The sequence below is a fragment of the Mixophyes fleayi genome, chromosome 6 (assembly GCF_038048845.1).
Source record: "Mixophyes fleayi isolate aMixFle1 chromosome 6, aMixFle1.hap1, whole genome shotgun sequence".
Classification (NCBI taxonomy): Eukaryota; Metazoa; Chordata; class Amphibia; order Anura; family Limnodynastidae; genus Mixophyes; species Mixophyes fleayi.
The window spans coordinates 6,657,106-6,676,864 of record NC_134407.1 but is presented as its reverse complement, the minus strand read 5'-3'; the positions used below and the strand labels follow the sequence as shown (position 1 = coordinate 6,676,864).

The 19,759-nt window shown below is 42.0% G+C and overlaps 1 protein-coding gene and 1 long non-coding RNA gene across 2 annotated transcripts in view; both read left to right on the top strand.

The window, feature by feature from the left end:
• The window catches only part of SHOC2 (SHOC2 leucine rich repeat scaffold protein), a 38,885-nt gene extending 28,548 nt beyond the window's left edge, over positions 1-10,337 (top strand). The window contains exons 4-9 of the mRNA XM_075215702.1: positions 3,158-3,288; positions 6,754-6,942; positions 8,354-8,476; positions 8,783-8,920; positions 9,729-9,846; positions 9,938-10,337. Of these exons, the coding sequence (XP_075071803.1) occupies positions 3,158-3,288; positions 6,754-6,942; positions 8,354-8,476; positions 8,783-8,920; positions 9,729-9,846; positions 9,938-10,146 (908 nt within the window). The 3' untranslated portion in view covers positions 10,147-10,337. The remainder of the gene's footprint in view (positions 1-3,157; positions 3,289-6,753; positions 6,943-8,353; positions 8,477-8,782; positions 8,921-9,728; positions 9,847-9,937) is intronic.
• A 3,560-nt stretch (positions 10,338-13,897) lies between these two features.
• On the top strand, positions 13,898-15,997 carry LOC142160747 (uncharacterized). The gene is made up of 2 exons (XR_012693293.1): positions 13,898-15,312; positions 15,349-15,997. It is a non-coding gene; the product is annotated as an uncharacterized LOC142160747 (long non-coding RNA).
• Positions 15,998-19,759: the final 3,762 nt, after the last annotated feature.

Sequence of the window (19,759 nt, the reverse complement as noted above, 5' to 3'; positions counted from 1 at the left end):
ATGAAGCTAGTTGCTGTATTTCAGTGAGCTGCTTAAGGAGTTGCTTGGTGTTCACCTCCCATACAGCACAATGTCTCCGCTTCTGTGTTCTTCAGTATTTGTTCAACCAACAGCATAGCTCAACCGGTCCACCTTAATCATTTAGAACTTAGATTGTAAGCTCAATGTTCACACACACCCCCAAGTTCTAAGAGGAAGAGGGCACAGCTGAAGCAAGAGGAACGAGTGTGGCTCAGAGAAGAGATTGGGACAGATGTGAGGGTGTATTAGTGTGAGTAGCATCATTGGGGATAAAGTCACCTCTAATAAAGAGATGGGTTTTCTGAGAGTGTAAAAATTTGAAGGCTTTTGGAAAGTCTGATTGATCGTGGTAGGGAATTCCATAAGTGGGGAGCAGCACGGGATAAGTCTTGTAGGCGGGAGTGAGAGGTGGTTACCAGAGATGAAACAAGGTGGAGGTCAGAGGTAGACCTAAGAGGGCGGGAGGGAGAGTATTTTGGTTTGAGATGTATGAAGGGACGGTGTTGTTGAGGGCTTTGGTGGACACACGGTGCCAGTGTAGGGATTGTGGTGCCGCAGATAAGGAGCGATGATAAACACTATAATTATCTGCTTTATCTAAAATAAAATTACTAAACAATAGCTGCTCATTGATTGCTTTAATGGAAAGCTTCTTTAAGGGAACATTTTATGGAGCCTCTCTGGTCCTTGTTATAATATGTATATGAGAGTAACACATACTGGAAGTTGCAGTATATTAGCCGGATGATCCTCTAATGTACAGTGTAAATCTCTGAGGGTAATTATCTCCGGGATACAATGTTTCCGTAATGGACATTCCCCTAATGCTTAAAAACATCATGCAGAATTGTGCATGGCTTGTACTGCAGCCATAAAGGATTAGTTCAGTTACCAGGGAGAGCTGGGGGGGCCCTGTGGGCAGCGTCCGATGAGGAGTGATCATCATGCAGCTTGTACACATGTTGGGTGTTTCCATTCTGTAAACTAGGCATGAGCAATCCAGGACCACTAACGTCATTACCGTGTCCCCAGCTTCCTCCTGTGACCTGCAGACCTGGAGGGAGTGACAACATAATTGTGGTTTTAACACCATACCCAGCAATGTCACAACCCTGCTTTCTGTTACAGTATAGTCCCTCAGCTTGTACAGAGACTAAACCTCATTAAGATTTGTAGGCATCAGACAAACAGTGACTTGTATAGATCATCTGCTCTGCGCACGGATGTAGGCGCGTGGCCCTGCGCCGCTTTGTGTGCATGTAGGCGCGTGACCTTGCGCGTGTGTGTAGACGCGTGACCCTGTGCTGCTTTGCGTGCATATGTAGTCATCCTATTTGCTATTGCTCCACTTCAAAAATAGCATCTTTAGATAGTGAAAACATTATATAGTATCCTGTGCTCATTTCAGCACACAGCATCCAAGTGGCCTGTATGGGCAGCACAGTGGCTTAGTGGTTAGCACTTCTGTCTTACAGCACTGGGATCATGAGTTCAATTCCCGACCATGGCCTTATCTGTGTGGCGTTTGTATGTTCTCCCCGTCTTTGCTTGGGTTTCCTCTGGGTGCTCTGGTTTCCTCCCACACTCCAAAAACATACTGGTTGGTTAATTGGCTGCTAACAAATTCACCCTAGTGTGTGTGTGTGTGTGTTATGGAATTTAGACTGTGAGCTCCAATGGGGCAGGGACTGATGTGGGGGAGTTCTCTGTACAGCGCTGCGGAATCAGTGGCGCTATATAAATAGATTATGATGATGTATGAGGTGCTAACACTTGGTGTACATCAGACAGTTACTGACAGTCCTGAGCTGCTATTTGACCCGTTATCTTGTGACTGTGTCCTTGTTTCTGTATTGGAGTCGACCTGAAAGTTCGAGCATATTATACTCATTTTTTAGAATTGGCAAACAAAGGAATAAACATTCTGATTTTATTTTTAGATATTTTTACTTTTTGGGTAAAATTTTTGTTTATCTCTGGAAGGTATATGTTTATTCAGTAATAACTGAGGTGTTAGAGGAGGGTAATACAGCAGCATTCCTCCCTCATTCCTGTTTTCTCGAGACAGACACTGAAATCTTGTTGTTTTGCAGCGTTCATGTAATTTCTTGTCATATTAAAAACCCTTTTTTTCATATCTGAGACACAGACGATCTAATGACTGCTTCACACCATTAATCATCTTCCGTGTTACATATTTAATAAGCTTTAAGTGTCTTGTCTGCCAGCAGCCAACGCGCCTGCATTGGGCAGTTACACAACACTTCACACTTGTTATTGTTGTGCTGTGCAGGCGTTGTTTTTCTGTGTGGTTGCAGAGCTTATTTTAGTTATGTTTATGCAAATGTATGTGTTTATGTATACTTGCTCTGCAGTGTAGCAGGAATAAACAGCCATGGTCTTCATCTGTCCATCCTCGCTGTATTATTTACCTTACACTCAGATGCATTGTCTATGTATAAATATATACTCTAGTGCCGTGGTTCCCAAACTTTTTCAGTTGGCAGCACCCTTAGTCTCCATAATTTTTTAAAGGCACCCCTCCAAAATAATTACCGATCAGTTTATAAGTAGTTGGGTCAAAATAACGTAATAAGTATTTAGGTCAGGACAGAAATACTTACGTTGTTTGAGAAATATATAAAACTATTCTTTGTGTATTATTTTTGCAATTATAGTTCTGTCAAATAACAATTTACAGCTGCCATTAAGAAGATTAATATCAAACAAAATAAAACAATATGTACAAAAATCATCACACTGCGCCCCTTCACGCTCACTCTGTAATGGTATAATGGAGATTAAATCCATGCAAGTGGCCGTAAATGCCATCTGCTTGGTCCCCAATATCCATATCCAACAGACTGAGGTTGGCCTGTACTTTGTGCTAGAGTGAGATAATCCAATGTATCTGGAGAGTGTGCAGGGATGGGCAACTGTTGCCCAAAGATGTGGTGGGCAACAGTTTTGGTGTATATCTGTCAGACTTTGATGATCATAATTACCTGCAAAAGTTTACAAACAAGATAGTTGGAAAAGCGACGTAGCCACTGATACCTTCAATAAGCTTAGTATCAGAAATGATCTGGTGTAAAATCATCTTCTGTGACTGTTCATCCTGTAATCTGCTCCCCAGGAAATCTCTCCAGTCTGAATCGCTTGGGACTACGGTACAACAGGCTCTCGGCGATCCCCCGCTCCTTGGCTAAATGCTGTGAGCTGGATGAGCTAAATCTGGAGAACAACAATATCTCCACCTTACCGGAGGTAAGATCGTTAAGTATCATTTTCCACAGCTCTGGGAGATGAAACCTGTATATGTAAAGTGTGAACATAGACCAAGGGTGAGCGGCCCTAGTGCTAGATGTGAGGAGTCCTACAATCTATACAGACACTTACAGAGCGATTTGGGCTGCTCACAGGTGCTGCAAAATTAGACTGATCCATACTTTACGAACGTAACATTGAAAGTTGGATGAATCCTAATTAAACGACTGATGTTGGTCAGATGACGCGGCACTAAGGGCCCGGCATAATCTGGTCTCTATGCTATGCCCACTTCATAAGGAGAAAAGGCTCTCAATGTGCAGATACAGGTTGTGTCAGATACTCTTCTAATTGAGTTTATCTAACCAAGCACTGGCAAAATAGACTATTGCGTATAATTCAGAGAACAAATATCCACATGTCTCAGTGAATGGAGATATGAACAAAGGAGACTGATTGCTGTGTGATGCTCTTGAAGAGACACAATGAACCTGTACAATGTGATTGCAAATCAAAAAGAGGGGAAAACGCAACTTTTGTAACATTAATGTACCGGACTGTGGGATCTATGCATCAGTTAGATGCGGGGTAACTAAATCTGCATCGCTGCACAGCGCAGTGAATGCATCATCCTGGGGCTACTCTGGGGGACAAAGGGACCCCTCTCCTGCCATCTAATTTTCCTGCTTAGCGCTGCCGGTGATGGGAGGAAGTGCTGTACTGTTTCCGTATATATCGAGTGTCCGTTAAGCTTGATGTATAGACCCTTGTGCCCTGTTTGCAGTTGCAGAACAGAAATCTCGCATCTTTCACGTGTTTGATTTTTTAAGTGATAAACACATTAAAAAAGGGGCCAATAAATTGTATCGCCAGGTCGATGACCAAAATAGAGGTATTAGCTCAATGGCGAATGTGATTTTGCCCCTTCCTAAAAAGGATCTTGCATCCTCAAACAGTTTGGGCCTATTGTGACTTGTTATTTCTTTCATTCCTTCTTCAATTCACTTTGCAGATCTTTTTGCTAACATTTTCTTCCCGAGACATCAATATATACAGTTACTGTCAACATGGTGAGCTAAATTTTCTGCAAATTGCTTCATAAATTAGTCATGATTGCAGCAATTGCCAATAATTTTTCTCTTTTCTGTAAACTTGCCTGTAAACACACCCTAAACCTAGATCCTCCGTCGTTTGCTGGTGCAGAACAGAAGCTCCGTTCTTCTCGTCTGATCCTCCCCCTCTCTGCGCTTTTTCGATAAAAGGTTTCAGCATCTTTACACTGCAGGTTTAACCACCTCCTCACCTGAGGAGGTACATGGGGGATACACGGGGGACTAGGCGCACCACTTGCTTCGTTCACCTTCTGGCAATGATGGGGTCATACAAGAGCCGCATTCCTCTTACAGGAGAGGCAGAGAGAGAAAGGGGGTGTCAGTGGGTGTAATTGTAACAGGGTCACATGTGCTTGCAGAGAGTCCCTCGTATACAATGTTTGTGTGGGTTAAAGGGTTAAATGTGCTGTGTAGACATTACCTGACGTTTAGAATTAATGCGCCGCTGTGAGCAGAGCAGGAAGTTGCACAGGGGGTAATGTCAGGATTAACTATTAGGCTAAATATTATTTCTCTTTATATGTGGCCGCAAAACGGAAGACCCTCCTATAATCCGCTCCGCTCTATACCCCTGTCTGGTGGGCATTGCCAGCCGTGTGCAGTGTGACCGTTTGAATACTGAATGAGTAGGGAAATAATGAGTTTGTGTGACCGTTCCCTCTTGTATTGCAGTTTTATTGCAGTTTTGTTACCGATATGCTGAAGATTTCTTAAATGGAGACTAGGGGCGGCAATTACATTTTCCCGGATCAGTTTTTGGGGCTCTCCGCGGCGATGTAACATCACAGAATTTTTCTTGCTCCCCAGAGAGGTGTGCCGGAAAATCCGTGATGCGCAGGCGGACACCACGGTGATGGTCTCACAGCTCATGTCGGCTAATTGAATCTGCCGCTGGAAATGTTTGAAATCTGTATGAAAAATACTCTGGTGCATCTTGTAGTGTGTTTTATAAGCATGTAAATGTCATGTTAAATGTTAAAATAGGGGTAGAATAGCTTTGTGGGCAACATTTCACCTATTGAATTTACGTTTATACATGGCTGGGAGTAGCCATATGGTTTCCCTGACTTAGAGGACATATCATGCAAGTGTTAGGTGGTTTGTGGAGTCAATATTCTGCCTATCAGTCAGTAGGGCAGGCTGGGAGGTCCTATCGATGGCTGCACATCTTCCCTGCTCCAAGGATTGGCTAACTGGCTCCAGAATTTAACCTGATTTGTTTGTTCTGTCCTTGAATTAGCTGTGTCACTAACATCATCAACAGATCCCCAATGTCAGCAGTTCCTTGTGTGCTGATTGGGTGCTTGTGCCTCCTGCCTTAGTGATGTCACTAGTCCTAAGCCTGATTATTGGTTCAGCCGACAGATAATACCTAACCAGTGTATACAGTAATATCCATTGTCCATCACATGATGGACAGCTCCATACAGTACTGCTTGTGGTCCTTGTAGGGGGAGGCTTAATGTGCACGATTTACCCCCAGGATGTTGCAGGAAGATGTTTCTACATTTATCTCCTGGAAGATTTTTTATTGGCAGCAATAGAAAGTTTGCACCATATTCAGCATAGCTGAAAAATGCTACAACTATTTAGGTTTTTTTGCTGTTGGTACAAAATCCTTTTTAAAGTATCTCAAAAAAACCAATGAATTTTATATAATAAAAAAGGCACCTTGTTGGTTTTTCTAGTGCGAGGGTGTTCACATATGAGCTGTATAGTTTGTTGTTCCTAATAAAAATTGAATGAGCTGCAGGCAAAGATAAGTCTAAACAGTTACGTTTCTGTCCACATTCCATTTGAAGTCTTCTGTAGCCGCTCTTGTCTATGGCTGTAGCCAACCCACACATTACCCCCCCTCCCTTCCCAACACCACCAAAGTCCTGCGCAGCTGATAGCGCCGCTTTACTGTTATTCACGGCTGTCAGTGAGTGCAGAGAGAAGGGGGTGACCTGGCAGTGTACCAGACACTGCCCCAAGCTCCACCAATGTTCTGGTGTGTAAACGTTCCTAGTCCCAAACTGTTCTACTTTCCAGGCTCTCTGTAGTGCCCTAATAGGGTGACTGCCAGGTACATGTACGGTCTCTGCTTCCCTCCCCATTCAGTTCTGTAATCATGTACACATCCTTGTCTAGTAATGGTCTTCTGTATGGCTCTGGTGCAGAACTTCTCCGATATGTAGAAGAGATAATCTGGTTATTCCAGGCATTAGAAGCCGCCTTCAGAGGATTCTATCCTTAGTGTGTGTACCCAATGCATAGAGCTGAGCTGATCTATCGTTGTCTCCAAGGGCGCTGACAATATAAGTGCTTTATGGTGCCAAGTCTCTTACCCTATGTCTGTTTCTCTCCTTAGGGTCTCCTGTCCAGCCTGGTGAAAGTGACCAGTTTGACGTTGGCCAGGAACTGTTTCCAGTCCTACCCAGTGGGGGGACCCTCCCAGTTCTCCACCATCTACTCCCTCAACATGGAGCATAATCGCATTAATAAAATCCCGTTTGGAATTTTCTCCAGAGCGAAAGTATTGAGCAAGCTGAACATGAAGGTGAGTCCGGTTCCGTCATGTTGTCGCTCGGTGAGAAACGCGTTTGTTTCTCCAGAGATCAGTTGGATATGTTACTGGAATTGTGTACAAGTGAATCCATCACATATCTTCCATTTCTCTACATCACATCATTATGAAAAACCTCATTCAATAAAACTACAACTTAAATATTTTCTCAATTTCTCTTTATTTCCCGGCCCCTAATGTCCTAAAGACCTTCCAATGGGCCTTGTCCACTGAATTTTTCCTTTTCCTGAGGTTAACACCACACTGCTACCCAGATACAATATTTTGTGTTGCACATTCCTTTTTTGTCGTGCATTACTGCAGAATATTGTACACTAATACAGCTAAAACAAATGTTTACAATATATCTGGAACGTTCCCCCATAGGTATATATATGCACGCTGAAACAAAGTGTTTAACCACCCCAAAAACTCAAGTGGTGTCTTGCAGATTGTCTTGTTATATTTTCTCTTGTACTTGAAGTGTGGCGTGTTTAACCGGTATGATGAATTATCCACTGATGTCTCTGTAAATATCTGTATAATTGGCGTGTTCTGATACCAGAACGAGCCGTTTTTAGACCTTACCTAGTCCAGTAGACCCTTGTACAGTGGTAGCTGCCCATCCGGTGACCCACCATGGTCGCGGTTCTGGAGCTTAATCTAGCGCTGTGTAAATGGGTACGATCTGTTTGAATTGTTGAGGGAAAAATTGAGCTGTTTTGTGCGCTGCTCAAAGCCAATGACAGGATTGTCAGCACTAGATACTATTGTAATATCTACATATAGACCCTTCCTGAAGCACGGGTTGGGTGTTTGAGTGTTTGGGATGGGGTGCTTATGACTGTCTCTATTAAGATTTGTGTACATTGTGTGTCTGTTTTAGAGTTTATTGTCTCTCTAGATATGCACGTGTCAGTATAGTTTGTCAATTTTAGTTGTTGTTTGTTTTTTTTTTCTTTTAAAAAGCCAAACTTATATAATATAAGGTATAAAGTAACAATTTCTACAAATATGAAGTGACTGAGGAGTCCCGTGTCCTCTCTTCTCTTACGGCCTAGTGTTATGTGGGACATGGATCTCCTCTGTGACTTGTAATGTCCTTTTATAATGGTTTAGTTGAGGTGCTTACATTTCATGGTTGCAGTTTTCCAGGACCTCTCACATGTTGTACGTGTTTCAGTGTAATACTACCTGCTTGTTACACATCAGATCTCGGCCTCATTGGGGACCAGTGTGACAGATCAGGACAGGGGCCTGTTACAGGGGTCTCATGACTTTCTGCTTCTACTGAGGTTTGGGTACAACAGGCTCTGCGACTTTCTCTTAGTGTGTCTTGTTATAGATCTAGCGATGAACACTTCATAATGGCTTTATGTTTAATATCTTTATCACCCTACAATAGGACAATCAGCTGACTTCTCTACCCCTGGATTTTGGGACGTGGACAAGTATGGTAGAGTTGAACCTTGCCACCAATCAGTTGACAAAAATCCCAGAGGATGTGTCCGGCTTAGTCTCCATTGAGGTAACTATTAGATCAACGTGTTTTGCTGGTTTCTTTCATACCTATGCTACCACGCCGGTGCGGTCAGCTACCACGCCGGTGCGGTCAGCTACCACGCCGGTGCGGTCAGCTACCACGCCGGTGCGGTCAGCTACCACGCCGGTGCGGTCAGCTACCACGCCGGTGCGGTCAGCTACCACGCCGGTGCGGTCAGCTACCACGCCGGTGCGGTCAGCTACCACGCCGGTGCGGTCAGCTACCGGTGTGGATAGTCTGAGGCTGCACAACGACTTGTCTTATAAAACCTCTGGCTCTTCCTTCTTTCAGGTCTTAATCCTGTCAAACAATCTCCTAAAGAAGCTTCCTCACGGTATCGGTAATCTGCGCAAATTGAGGGAGTTGGATCTGGAGGAAAACAAGTTGGAGTCCCTGCCGAATGAGATTGCTTACCTGAAAGACCTGCAGGTAACTCTGGACAATGCCGATCCCCTCCAGAATTATATGTAAGGCCGTTCCATGCAGGTATCTGCTCCACAGAACAGCAATAGTAGAAGGATATTAGAAGAAAAAAGACTTACCACCAGAGGGGCTCCCCTTCTATTATTCCCCTTGGTGTGGATGAAGAAGTGCTTGTAATAAAACATGTTATCTTTGTTGGATAATAATGTCAAGGAAGGACAGAGATCAGATCACATCTCACCGCAGCCCTTCATGTGCACTTGATGTTGTGTGGACGTAACTGGCCTGATGTTCACTCTGTTCGATCCTCAAATGGGAAATAAAATTTCCTTCTAGTTCTGAAAATCCAATTAGATGAATATTCTATGTACATAAGAAGATGGAAACCACTGGCTTCTTTTCTGTATTTCTATGTTTGTAATTAAGATGGATTATTCTGTGGCTAGAAGAATGGGCAGACAGCTAATTACATGGACACCTTGCATACATTACTGCATTTTCTAAACTTAAGGGATATTACTGACTGTTGACATATATTTGACAGCGCTGTCTGCTTATTGATAGGGTATTGATAGTGATTCAGCTACTTATGGAATTAAGCATAGTGACAAGTTGGCCATTGAGGTTGAGGGAGAAAGTGATAGTAATTATAAATATTTATTCCCCAAATTAAAAGAAATAGCAACTATTGTACCCAATTCTCGCTACTCAGCTTAGTATGTTATTATTTTTAATATGATATTGTCAGATATGCAGAATGATTTTTTCTTTATGTAATATACACATTTTCTCCCCCCATCTTTATGTTAATCAGAAATTGGTGCTCACAAATAACCAGCTGACGACCTTGCCAAGAGGGATTGGCCACCTCACCAACTTAACGCACCTTGGTCTTGGGGAAAACCTCCTGACGCATCTTCCTGAGGAAATAGGTGAGTGATCAGTAACCTCTACTCTCTCTAGAAGCTCCTCGGCTGATAATACTCCACTGACACTTGTATCTCCTCCTCCTCCTCCGTACAGGTACACTGGAGAACTTGGAGGAGCTGTATCTCAATGATAACCCCAACTTACACGGCCTGCCCTTCGAGCTGGCCCTGTGCAGCAAATTGTCAATCATGAGTATCGAGAACTGTCCTCTCAGTCATCTCCCACCGCAGATTGTAGCTGGAGGTCCTTCCTTTATCATTCAGTTCCTCAAAATGCAAGGTCCTTATCGTGCCATGGTCTGATGTCCTATACACTGTACAAACTGCATTCATGTCGTGTTAATGTATATATCTAGAACAAGGATGTGGAATATATATATTACACACATACATACACAAATTTCTTGACTGCATTATGTGTTTTTGCTAATAGAGGAATCATAGCCATTTAGATTTTTTTTTTATTACGTAAAAAATATCAATTGCTTGTTGGAGCTCTTTCTTTGCTGAATTTGGTGTATTTTTATTTTATTGTCTCCTTTTTTTTTTCTTTCCCCTCCTTCACTTTTCTCGTCATTGTAATCTCAATTGCCAGCACGGTTCTAATCAGTTGCCAACATTATTTGGTAGGGATCGCAGTTGACGGGATCCTGTTACTGTGTTTCTTGATGCCCATTTTGTCACGTGATAAGAAAACCACACGGCTATAACGTGTGCGTCAGGATTCCGTACTCCCCCCACATATGAATTTGTAACTGCCCAGTTCATGATATCGTCTTTAACTTATTATATAAATATGTTTTTTCTTCTTTTTTTTTTTATATTGTTTACAGTCAGGGTAAATCACTGTATTGTATGACCATGATTTGCTCTGTTTTAATTGCATAGAGGTTTAATGCTTACCGTGGAAACCATTCAATCTGTCGGTCTGTCGGGTGATTGTGTTGTATTTAATCGTCAAATGGATGATACACAATCTGGACAGATACTATATTCCCCTCTTCTACTGTACCCCGATTAGGGAATTTACCACATTTTACTAAATCTCTCTTCCCTAAGCTGTGATCAGGAACACCCACATACCCTTCAGACAGCATATGAAGTAACAGAATGTTCTTATACCACTGTAACTATCTGTATATAATTATGTCCCATAAATTAGCTGTGGTCCTGGTGGGGTTGGTGATGACCATCTTTGTATTGAGTAAGACATGAACTCTGGCATTTTGTTGATGCTCTTTGTGTATTACGGTTTTATAGTTTACTCGTACACTAAAGCTTGTCATAAAATGTTCCTACTTCCCAAAATACTATGAGATCCAAACTCTAAAGCAGCTGCTTCCGGTGAGACTGATCACCGTAAAATGTCCTGATATATGGACATGTTTGTTACGGTATATTTTCGGCCAGTTGTTTTTATGGGTGGTTGAAGTTGTGCAGATAGGAGACGGGCCATGCATACTGATCATATGTACTTGCTTTTTATTTAGAGATCTTGGTCACTTTTTCAGTACATCCTCAGTGCTGATATGAGGCATCGTCCTACAGTTTAATGTCTTTGTTTCTTATGTTCTCCTGTCTAGGCTAGATGACTGGTGTCCATCGTGACATGGTTACTTGTCTGGTGACCAGTGCAATTAGACTGTAGATATTAACAAGTGCTGGGCTGGGTGACTAGTGCCCATCATGGCCTGGTGGTGGGCTGGGTGACTAGTGCCCATCATGGCCTGGTGGTGGGCTGGGTGACTAGTGCCCATCATGGCCTGGTGGTGGGCTGGGTGACTAGTGCCCATCATGGCCTGGTGGTGGGCTGGGTGACTAGTGCCCATCATGGCCTGGTGGTGGGCTGGGTGACTAGTGCCCATCATGGCCTGGTGGTGGGCTGGGTGACTAGTGCCCATCATGGCCTGGTGGTGGGCCGGGTGACTAGTGCCCATCATGGCCTGGTGGTGGGCCGGGTGACTAGTGCCCATCATGGCCTGGTGGTGGGCTGGGTGACTAGTGCCCATCATGGCCTGGTATTGTGGATGGTGTTCATCACCACTGGTCTAGATGTCATGCGGCTCCAGCCAGCCTTTTCCGCCATCTTCCTTTTGCCATGATATGTACGAGGCTACTCATGCCCAGCACTTAGCGGTTTAGAACAACCAGATGTTCTACATCTCCTGATGTGAGCTTTAATGATGACTGATGGATATGTCTTCTTTCTGCAGTAATGAAGATAAGAGGGAGATCTTCGATCAGTTAAAAGAAGCTGTTCATCTAACTAGCACTTGAGATCATAGAACAGGGACAAAACTTCCTATTGTGCAAAACATTAAAATTTGCCCCATGTTTCCACATGTCCACCACGCTTTCTGCAGCTTAATAAACTAGCGGAAATGAGGAACCGGTTACCTACTCGATTGTATATAGTGGTCCTTTGTAGAGGGTTGTCCGTGTCATATTATTTTTGGTTTAATCATTACGTCCATAACTTGTTTCCCCCTCGTGCACATTTCTTATAAGCCAGGTACCAAGAATCTGAGTTACAACTTTTGCCACAATTACCCCAAGGTAGAGAAAACCTGTCCATTGTTATCCGTGGTCAGTCGGGTATTTGTTTGTTTTATTGTACAAGATTGTTGCTTTCCAGCCAAGTAGGTGAGATGTAATTGGAGCCAGTAATGTAGCTGTTATGGGAGGTTCTGTCTTGGGGTCCTCTATATCAGGTCTATGTCATTGTAATACACATGTACTGCATCTGGTTTGGTTGAGGAGTGTTAGAACCCATGATAAGCAAATCTATGCAAAGCAAAATAATGACATAAATGATTTTGGCCCGGACATTAGGCAGCGTCTCTGAGAATAGACGAAGCCCACAGAGGGATTTTGAAAAGCAAATTATCTGGGTTTAATTTTCCTTAACACTATAAAAAAAACCCAGAAAAAAAGCTTTTTCATTATGACCCGTTAACTATTTAATGCATTTGTAAGTGAGAGGCCACAATGCAGCTGCCGCTTAGGCCTGCGATCTTCAGTCCCATATTTAACACCTGATATAAAGTGTTTACCGAACGTGAACACAGGTTCCTCGCAAATAATCTCATCCAAGATAATAAGCTGTTCACATGATGACGCCATCTAACGTGTACGGCTGAGGGTGATGTGTGTAGGTCTCAGCGAGTGGACATCTTCTCCGTCTCTGGCTATATTTCATGGTCTTGTCAATTTCTTATTATTTTACCGCTCAGGGTATAACTATCATTTTCTAACTTTTTCTTTTTGCCAAAATAAGCCTACCTTATATTTCACCAATACAGCGCTAGTACAGTAGTATCTCACATTGCACTTCCCACTCTTGTGCTTGTTCCATTATGTGCCATAAAACTTCCTTTCGCCAAACGCAAGTTCACCAGTGTTGTAGCGCCCCAGTATTTACCCCCAATGCCAAAGGTTTGTCTGGCTCGTCATACAGCGATGATCTATCGCTTCCCCTATTCACCCGTATTCTGTTATTGGCTGTAGTCTCCTGTATAACAGCGGTCCAATGCTGAATGCTGATCCTGGCTGTAACCTGACGCTTTATAGGGATCCGCCTGATACCTGTAGCTTGTTATACTGTATAACAAGTTATCATCTAGCTTCTATTGTAAAAAGCTTTTCAGGAATTCATGCAACCATCAGAGATATACGCCCATCGTTCCAGTGCCCGGCCTGGAGAACTCTGTACAGCGTCGGGTGGCTTGTCCCATAGTTGGCACAAATACCATAGAAAGATGCCTCCAGGTCCCCCGCTCCTATTTCTGTGCAATCTTCTAAGTATTCGTTGGGTTAAATGTATTCAATTTGTGTTTCTCTATTTTCTTTATTGTAACCCAACGGTCTGGTTATAGATGGGTTTTTCTCATCTGATTCAAGGAAAACAAAGGTTGTTGATTAAAACACGTTCCAAGTTACACTGGGGACAGTCACGGTGTGGGGACTGCCAATAAGCTGCCTATCGAGTCATCAGGAAGGAGGGACATTGCTGAGGCATGGGGCACAAAGTGCCTCTGCGTTTAGGCTGAGTCCAGCCTTGTCTGCCTCCATGGTATGTGTACTTTAAGTATCATTGGACAACTTACACAATCTTTATGCATTTCCCATTGGAAATGCAGAAATATACAATTAGCATATAGGACCTGTTGATTCCCTTTGCTGTACAGATATTAATGTAAGTTCTGGATATGTATGATGGGGTTATTGTGCGTCTGTGCATGGGGGGGATTCTGGTGTATGAATTTTGTACATTGAGCTTTCACTGATTTGTAAAGGTATCCGCTCTGTTCTCCGGCTTTCCCTGGTATCATCCCCCCACGTGAGTGCATGCGTGTATCTGACCACTGATCTGGAATGTACGGCTAACTCGTTACTGTCACAACAGCACTGATACTTTGCTGCATATCCGTATGTCACAAGTTTCATCCGGAGGAGGCGTATGTTCATCCCAAGCTGTCATGGCCTTCACTTCCAATCATAGGGTGACCATGCAGGTGCCCTTCTATCCCTGAAAATAAGGTGGCTAAATATAGGTTATATTGTTGGAAACAGGACAGGTGTCTGAGTGAGAGACGCAGATCAAAAGTTGTACTAAATTATCCCCCCGATGACTTTGTGCTCTTTATGAAATCTCCGTGCGGATGAACCATATAGGATGGGAATAGAAATAACTTTTTAAGAGTTGTATAAGTGAACGACATTAATGATTGTCGCAGTGTTCGCTTGAAGGGTAAGATGGGTTAAACATTGAACTTTTCATGTCTGCCAGCGTAATCCTCTATTTACTATGTAAGACACATTTTAAGAATACCCCTCGTCACTTACTGGTAAAGTAAAGCACTTTTTTATTTTTTATATATTATACTTATATATATATATATATATATATATATATATATATATATACAAAGCTTGTTGCTCATAGAGAGCGACTTGAACGTATTTTGCAGTGTTGCCCTATGGATGCCACAGACCCAGCCAGTATCAGGACATTGCTCCTACCGCCTGCGATAAGGTTGGACGGGGGTGGGTGGCTGCAATGTCTCCCTTTTATTTACACAAGTTTCCAGGCATTGAAAAACTGCAAAACCTAAAATACAATTTACTAATGTTTTAAAACTATACCATGCCAAAATAAAAAAAAATATATTGTATTAGTTATTCACTTGAAGGCAATTCTCTGTGTAGCTTCTGCGTAGAATTACGTTATGAATTCCTGGTTTGTGGTCTAGGAAGTTTAACTTTGTGTATAAAATGTGTGTATAAAAAGAAAATAATATCCATTGCAGCTGTGTGCGAGTTTCCTGTTAGGGCTTGTTCAGTACAAGTGTTTTCACAGCATTTACTCATGAGCAGAGGTATGTGCAACAGGCAGGTAAATATCAGAATATCACACCTGTATTATTGTCCAAAGTTTCGCTCTTAGGAGCGGATTCCTCCAGGACCACTGTGCCCAATGTCTGTGGTATGATGAGCGCAGCAAAGAACGCACTTGTCTGAATGAGTCTGGACTGTTGCAGGCAGCCATATAAAAGCAAGTCACTACTATCATTAATTTTAGTAGAAGTAAAGTCTGTCTTACTAATTGGAGAAACAGGGCTGTTATCAGCGCAGAGAGGTTAGTTTACTTGATAAAATTGCCTCGCCATTATAAGGACATTTTGCAGTCCTATATATTTAATGATTTGCAATAAGTATTCATTTCCCTTTGGTAATTTAAGTGCGATGACGAACGCCAATGTTACTTTCCTCCTCTATAGCGTTGAAGCGGGCACTGCATGTTTTTATTCCTTTGCCAGTTATGCTGGGATGCCTGCCAGCTTTGGAATTATGTATTTTAAGATTTAAAAAAAACTAAGCAGACCATACAGGATCGGCAGCATTCTGTGGCTATGGGTGCGGCCTATATCTCTGGGCCACGGAATCTGGCAAGGGAACGCGCTTCTCCTCTGCGGTCATAAGAATATTACATGTATTCTGTGGTAATACTCCAGGCACCCGAGACCTTAGGAGTGATCCAGAACATTTACTTTCTCGTCTAGTGGCAGACATTTGCACTGTTTTGGTTTGCCTCCCTCTTAATCATTGTAAATATAAATGTCAGCAAGTATCAAATTAAATTCAAATGTTCAAACTGTGCATTGTGTCTTTTCTTGGATGATTCGGCACGCTCAATGTGTGTTGTACGCCTGTGTAGATCACGGATCTTGGAGATGGATGCACTTTGTGGGTTTATCTAGGTGCAGAGTGTGGTGGGACTTGTATGAAATATGTTTTAATAAGATTGTATATAGAGAGGCAGAATAACCAATAGATAAATGTACCCAATGTAGCGAATAATAGTTTCTAATGATGTGTTACGTCTTAGGTAGAGGTGTGAGGGTAACACTCCATAGCGTATTGAGTTTTTTGTCCTTTTAATGTTCCAGGTCTGGAGTCCTCTCCTTGGTGTGCAGTGTAGTAGTTGGGTTATCACAAAAAGACTGCAGGACTCTCGAACGCCATCAATATACAAAATAGTGATTCCAACCCCATCCTCAGGATATATCGGAAGATCCATGATCGGTGCTCTGCTGGTAAACCCTTCGGTAAATTTGAGAAATGGATGTGCCCCAAAACAATTAAGGAAAACATAAATAGGACACAGGTGCTGATATACTTGATTTTAGGAGCTTTTTAACTTAAAAAAAAAAAAAAATAGAGAGAAGAAAATTTGATGCCACTGTAATTAATGATGTATTATTACAGTTATGATTGGCTTTAATGTCGTGGATTCAATTTTCTTGCTCCCTCCTCACCCCCACCTTTTTTGTTTTTTACAGATTTTTATTAAATCGGTCCAAAAAATGTTAAAACATTTTTCAAGTGCCAACAAGTTTATTTTATTAGCCATGTTCCATGTGCCTTTAGTAATCATTTTCAAGTCAGATGTTAGTATGTTCGCACTCTTATGCACCAGCAGAAGTATGTGTGTTAAGTGCAGGGTAGCTCTCAACGGACACATAACATTCCATTATTCTTGTGTGAAACAATCCTAATACATTAAATGCGGAAAAGGGAGAATTCTTCAGCTCTTATATTCTTTAGAATCACCAGCACTTAGCGAAAGTTTCCTTGTTGTGCCTCAAACCTCATTGATTGGATTAAATGAATATTGAAGCTGAAATACTCCAGTTTTTCCATATGGTTTATGTGTGGGGGGCTAGTCTGTTGGTGCAAGCGCTGCCTGATGCTGTTCTTAAGCCCCCAAACTATTCACAATGGTGCGGCTCTCTCAAATCCCACAATAATCTGTTTCCTGTTCAGGCTGGAGTGGCAGACTTCACTCCATGTACCAGACACAGACATTGCTATTCAATCTATTCCAAACTTCGTTGTTGTGAACAATTATTTGTTACTGAAGGGAGTCACTGGTTCCTGGAAAGACGAGGACGGCAGCATCTGGATCCAGGGAAGCGACCTACAGCATAACTACACCAATAAAGATTCCCTATCGTTCTCTAACATGTCATACAGAATGCAGATGCCACAGGATGGTTTTCTGTTGCTAAAAGTGGACCAGACACCAACACTCGAGTGCTGCAGCCGTTTGTTAGGCTAGTCGAATATTTATGGGCAGCACGGTGGCTCAGTGGTTAGCACCTCTCCGATTCCTCCCACACTCCAAAAACATACTAGTAGGTTAATTAGCTGCTATCAAGAATGGACCTTTGTCTTTCTCTCTCTGTACGTTAGGGAATTTAGACTGTAAGCTCCAATGGGGCAGGGACTGATGTGAGTGAGTTCTCTGTACAGCGCTGTGGAATTAGTGGTGATATATAAACAGATGGTGATGATGATTATTAAGCCTATAAATTCACCTGCTGCCATTAACTAAGCAATGCCTCAGAGATGTCAATGGTTCATAGCAAAGTAATAGTCTGCATACAGGTTCAAACCCCAATATGGCTGCCTTCATTGTGTGTGTAGGACCACTTGAATCTCGGTTTTAATCTCAGTAGTTTCACATTAGAAGTCGGACTCTTCTATTTTTGCTGATGATTTGCCCACTAGGGGCAGCGTTGTGCAGGGTGTATGATCTGTTACTTAACTTTGGCAGAGCAAATGCAGTCATTACCGTTCTGATCTTATATTGTATACATACCAAAATATGGGAATCTGTAGAATTATATATGGCGATGTGTTTACTGAACAATTATTTAAAATCTGTAGTACTTTAATATTTTTTTTTTTTTAAAAAACATACAAGACCAAGGGGTATATCTACTAAACTGCGGATTTAAAAAAAAGTGGAGATGTTGTCTATAACAGCCAATGATATTCTAGCTGTCATTTTGTAGAATGTACTAAATAAATAAAAGCTACAATCTTGTTGCTATGGGCAACATCTCCACTTTTTTTAAACCCGCAGTTTAGTAAATATACCCCCCAAATGTTTACAGCCTCTGTAGCGAACATTATGCTATGCTATTTATGTTAAATTACCTATCAATATTACTATTGGTTCACAGTTTTTGCGCTCTCAATTTCTTTTTCTATTTATGCAAATGTGCCACCTAGTGGATGGTTATTCATAGAATACAGATTATTTACTGTGTGAAATGAAAGTGAAAACAGTCCTGCACAGAAATTCAGAAGGCGAGTTCAATTTTGTCATGTAAAGGAAAACACATTAGTTACTTGCTGAGATATTATTACAGGCCAGAATTGTCCAGCTCTCACAAGCAGATCTATGAGCATGGATTGTGTTTTCTGAAATTAGATATATTAATGAACTTCAAGGGATGGAGATTAGTTATCAGAATGTACTTTCAATGTGATTCTTTTTGCCAAGTATACAAGCAAAGGCATTTTAAGTCACCAATGTAATAAGTGTTCAAATCTATAAAAGTGGCACATGAAACAGACAGGCCACGTATACTAATGAATTATTTAAATGCTAAATCCAGCTTAGCTGTTTATCGTATGGGCAGCACAGTGGCTCAGTGGTTAGCACTTCTGCCTCACAGCACTGGGATCATGAGTTCAATTCCCGACCATGGCCTTTTCTGAAAAGAGTTTGTATGTTCTCCACGTGTTTGTTTGCGTGGGTTTCCTCCAGGTGCTCTGGTTTTCTCTAACAGTACTAAACATACTGGTAGGTTAAATGGCTACTATCAAATTGACCCTAGTCTGTGTATATTAGGGAATTTAGACTGTAAGCGCCAATGGGGCAGAGACTGATGTGAGCGAGTTCTCTGTACAGCGCTGCGGAAATAGTGGCGCTATATAAATAGCTGATGATTGGTGTTGAATACAAAATGGGCCATGAAAGGTCTATTTTACAAATATAACCCCTTTCCTCTCTGTAACCGGTGATCAGATACACTCTACACTAAACTCCCATACCATGTTGTCTGGCTGATGGCAGCACGGTAAACGTTGTTCTGGCTGTTCTTGGAGACCCTGTGATGTGTGGTTTGTGATGCAGAGGTGAGGACAGAGTCTGGAGACAGCTTCCGCCTGCCCCTCCCTTATCTAAACTTAGCAGGAAATGGTACATGTTCGTTGCACTCTTATTTATATAGACAGGGGACATATGTATATATATATATATGTATATATATATATATATATATATATATATATATATATATATATATATATATATAAATAATTATAATGTGATAAGGGTTACATTTGCAGTTTAAGTTTTAGAAAAATAAATAAGAGTGACCATGGTAACCTGGCCTTCAAATTCGCATTTTTACTTTTGTCAGCTGGTGCATTCCTTCTGTGTTTAACACTTGCAATGGTGCTGAACATTGCTAATATGCAAAACAATCCGTTTTCACTTTCATCACAGCCAGCCCATTGTGTAGCCAGTTGCACTTTACTCACACTTTACCATTTGCAG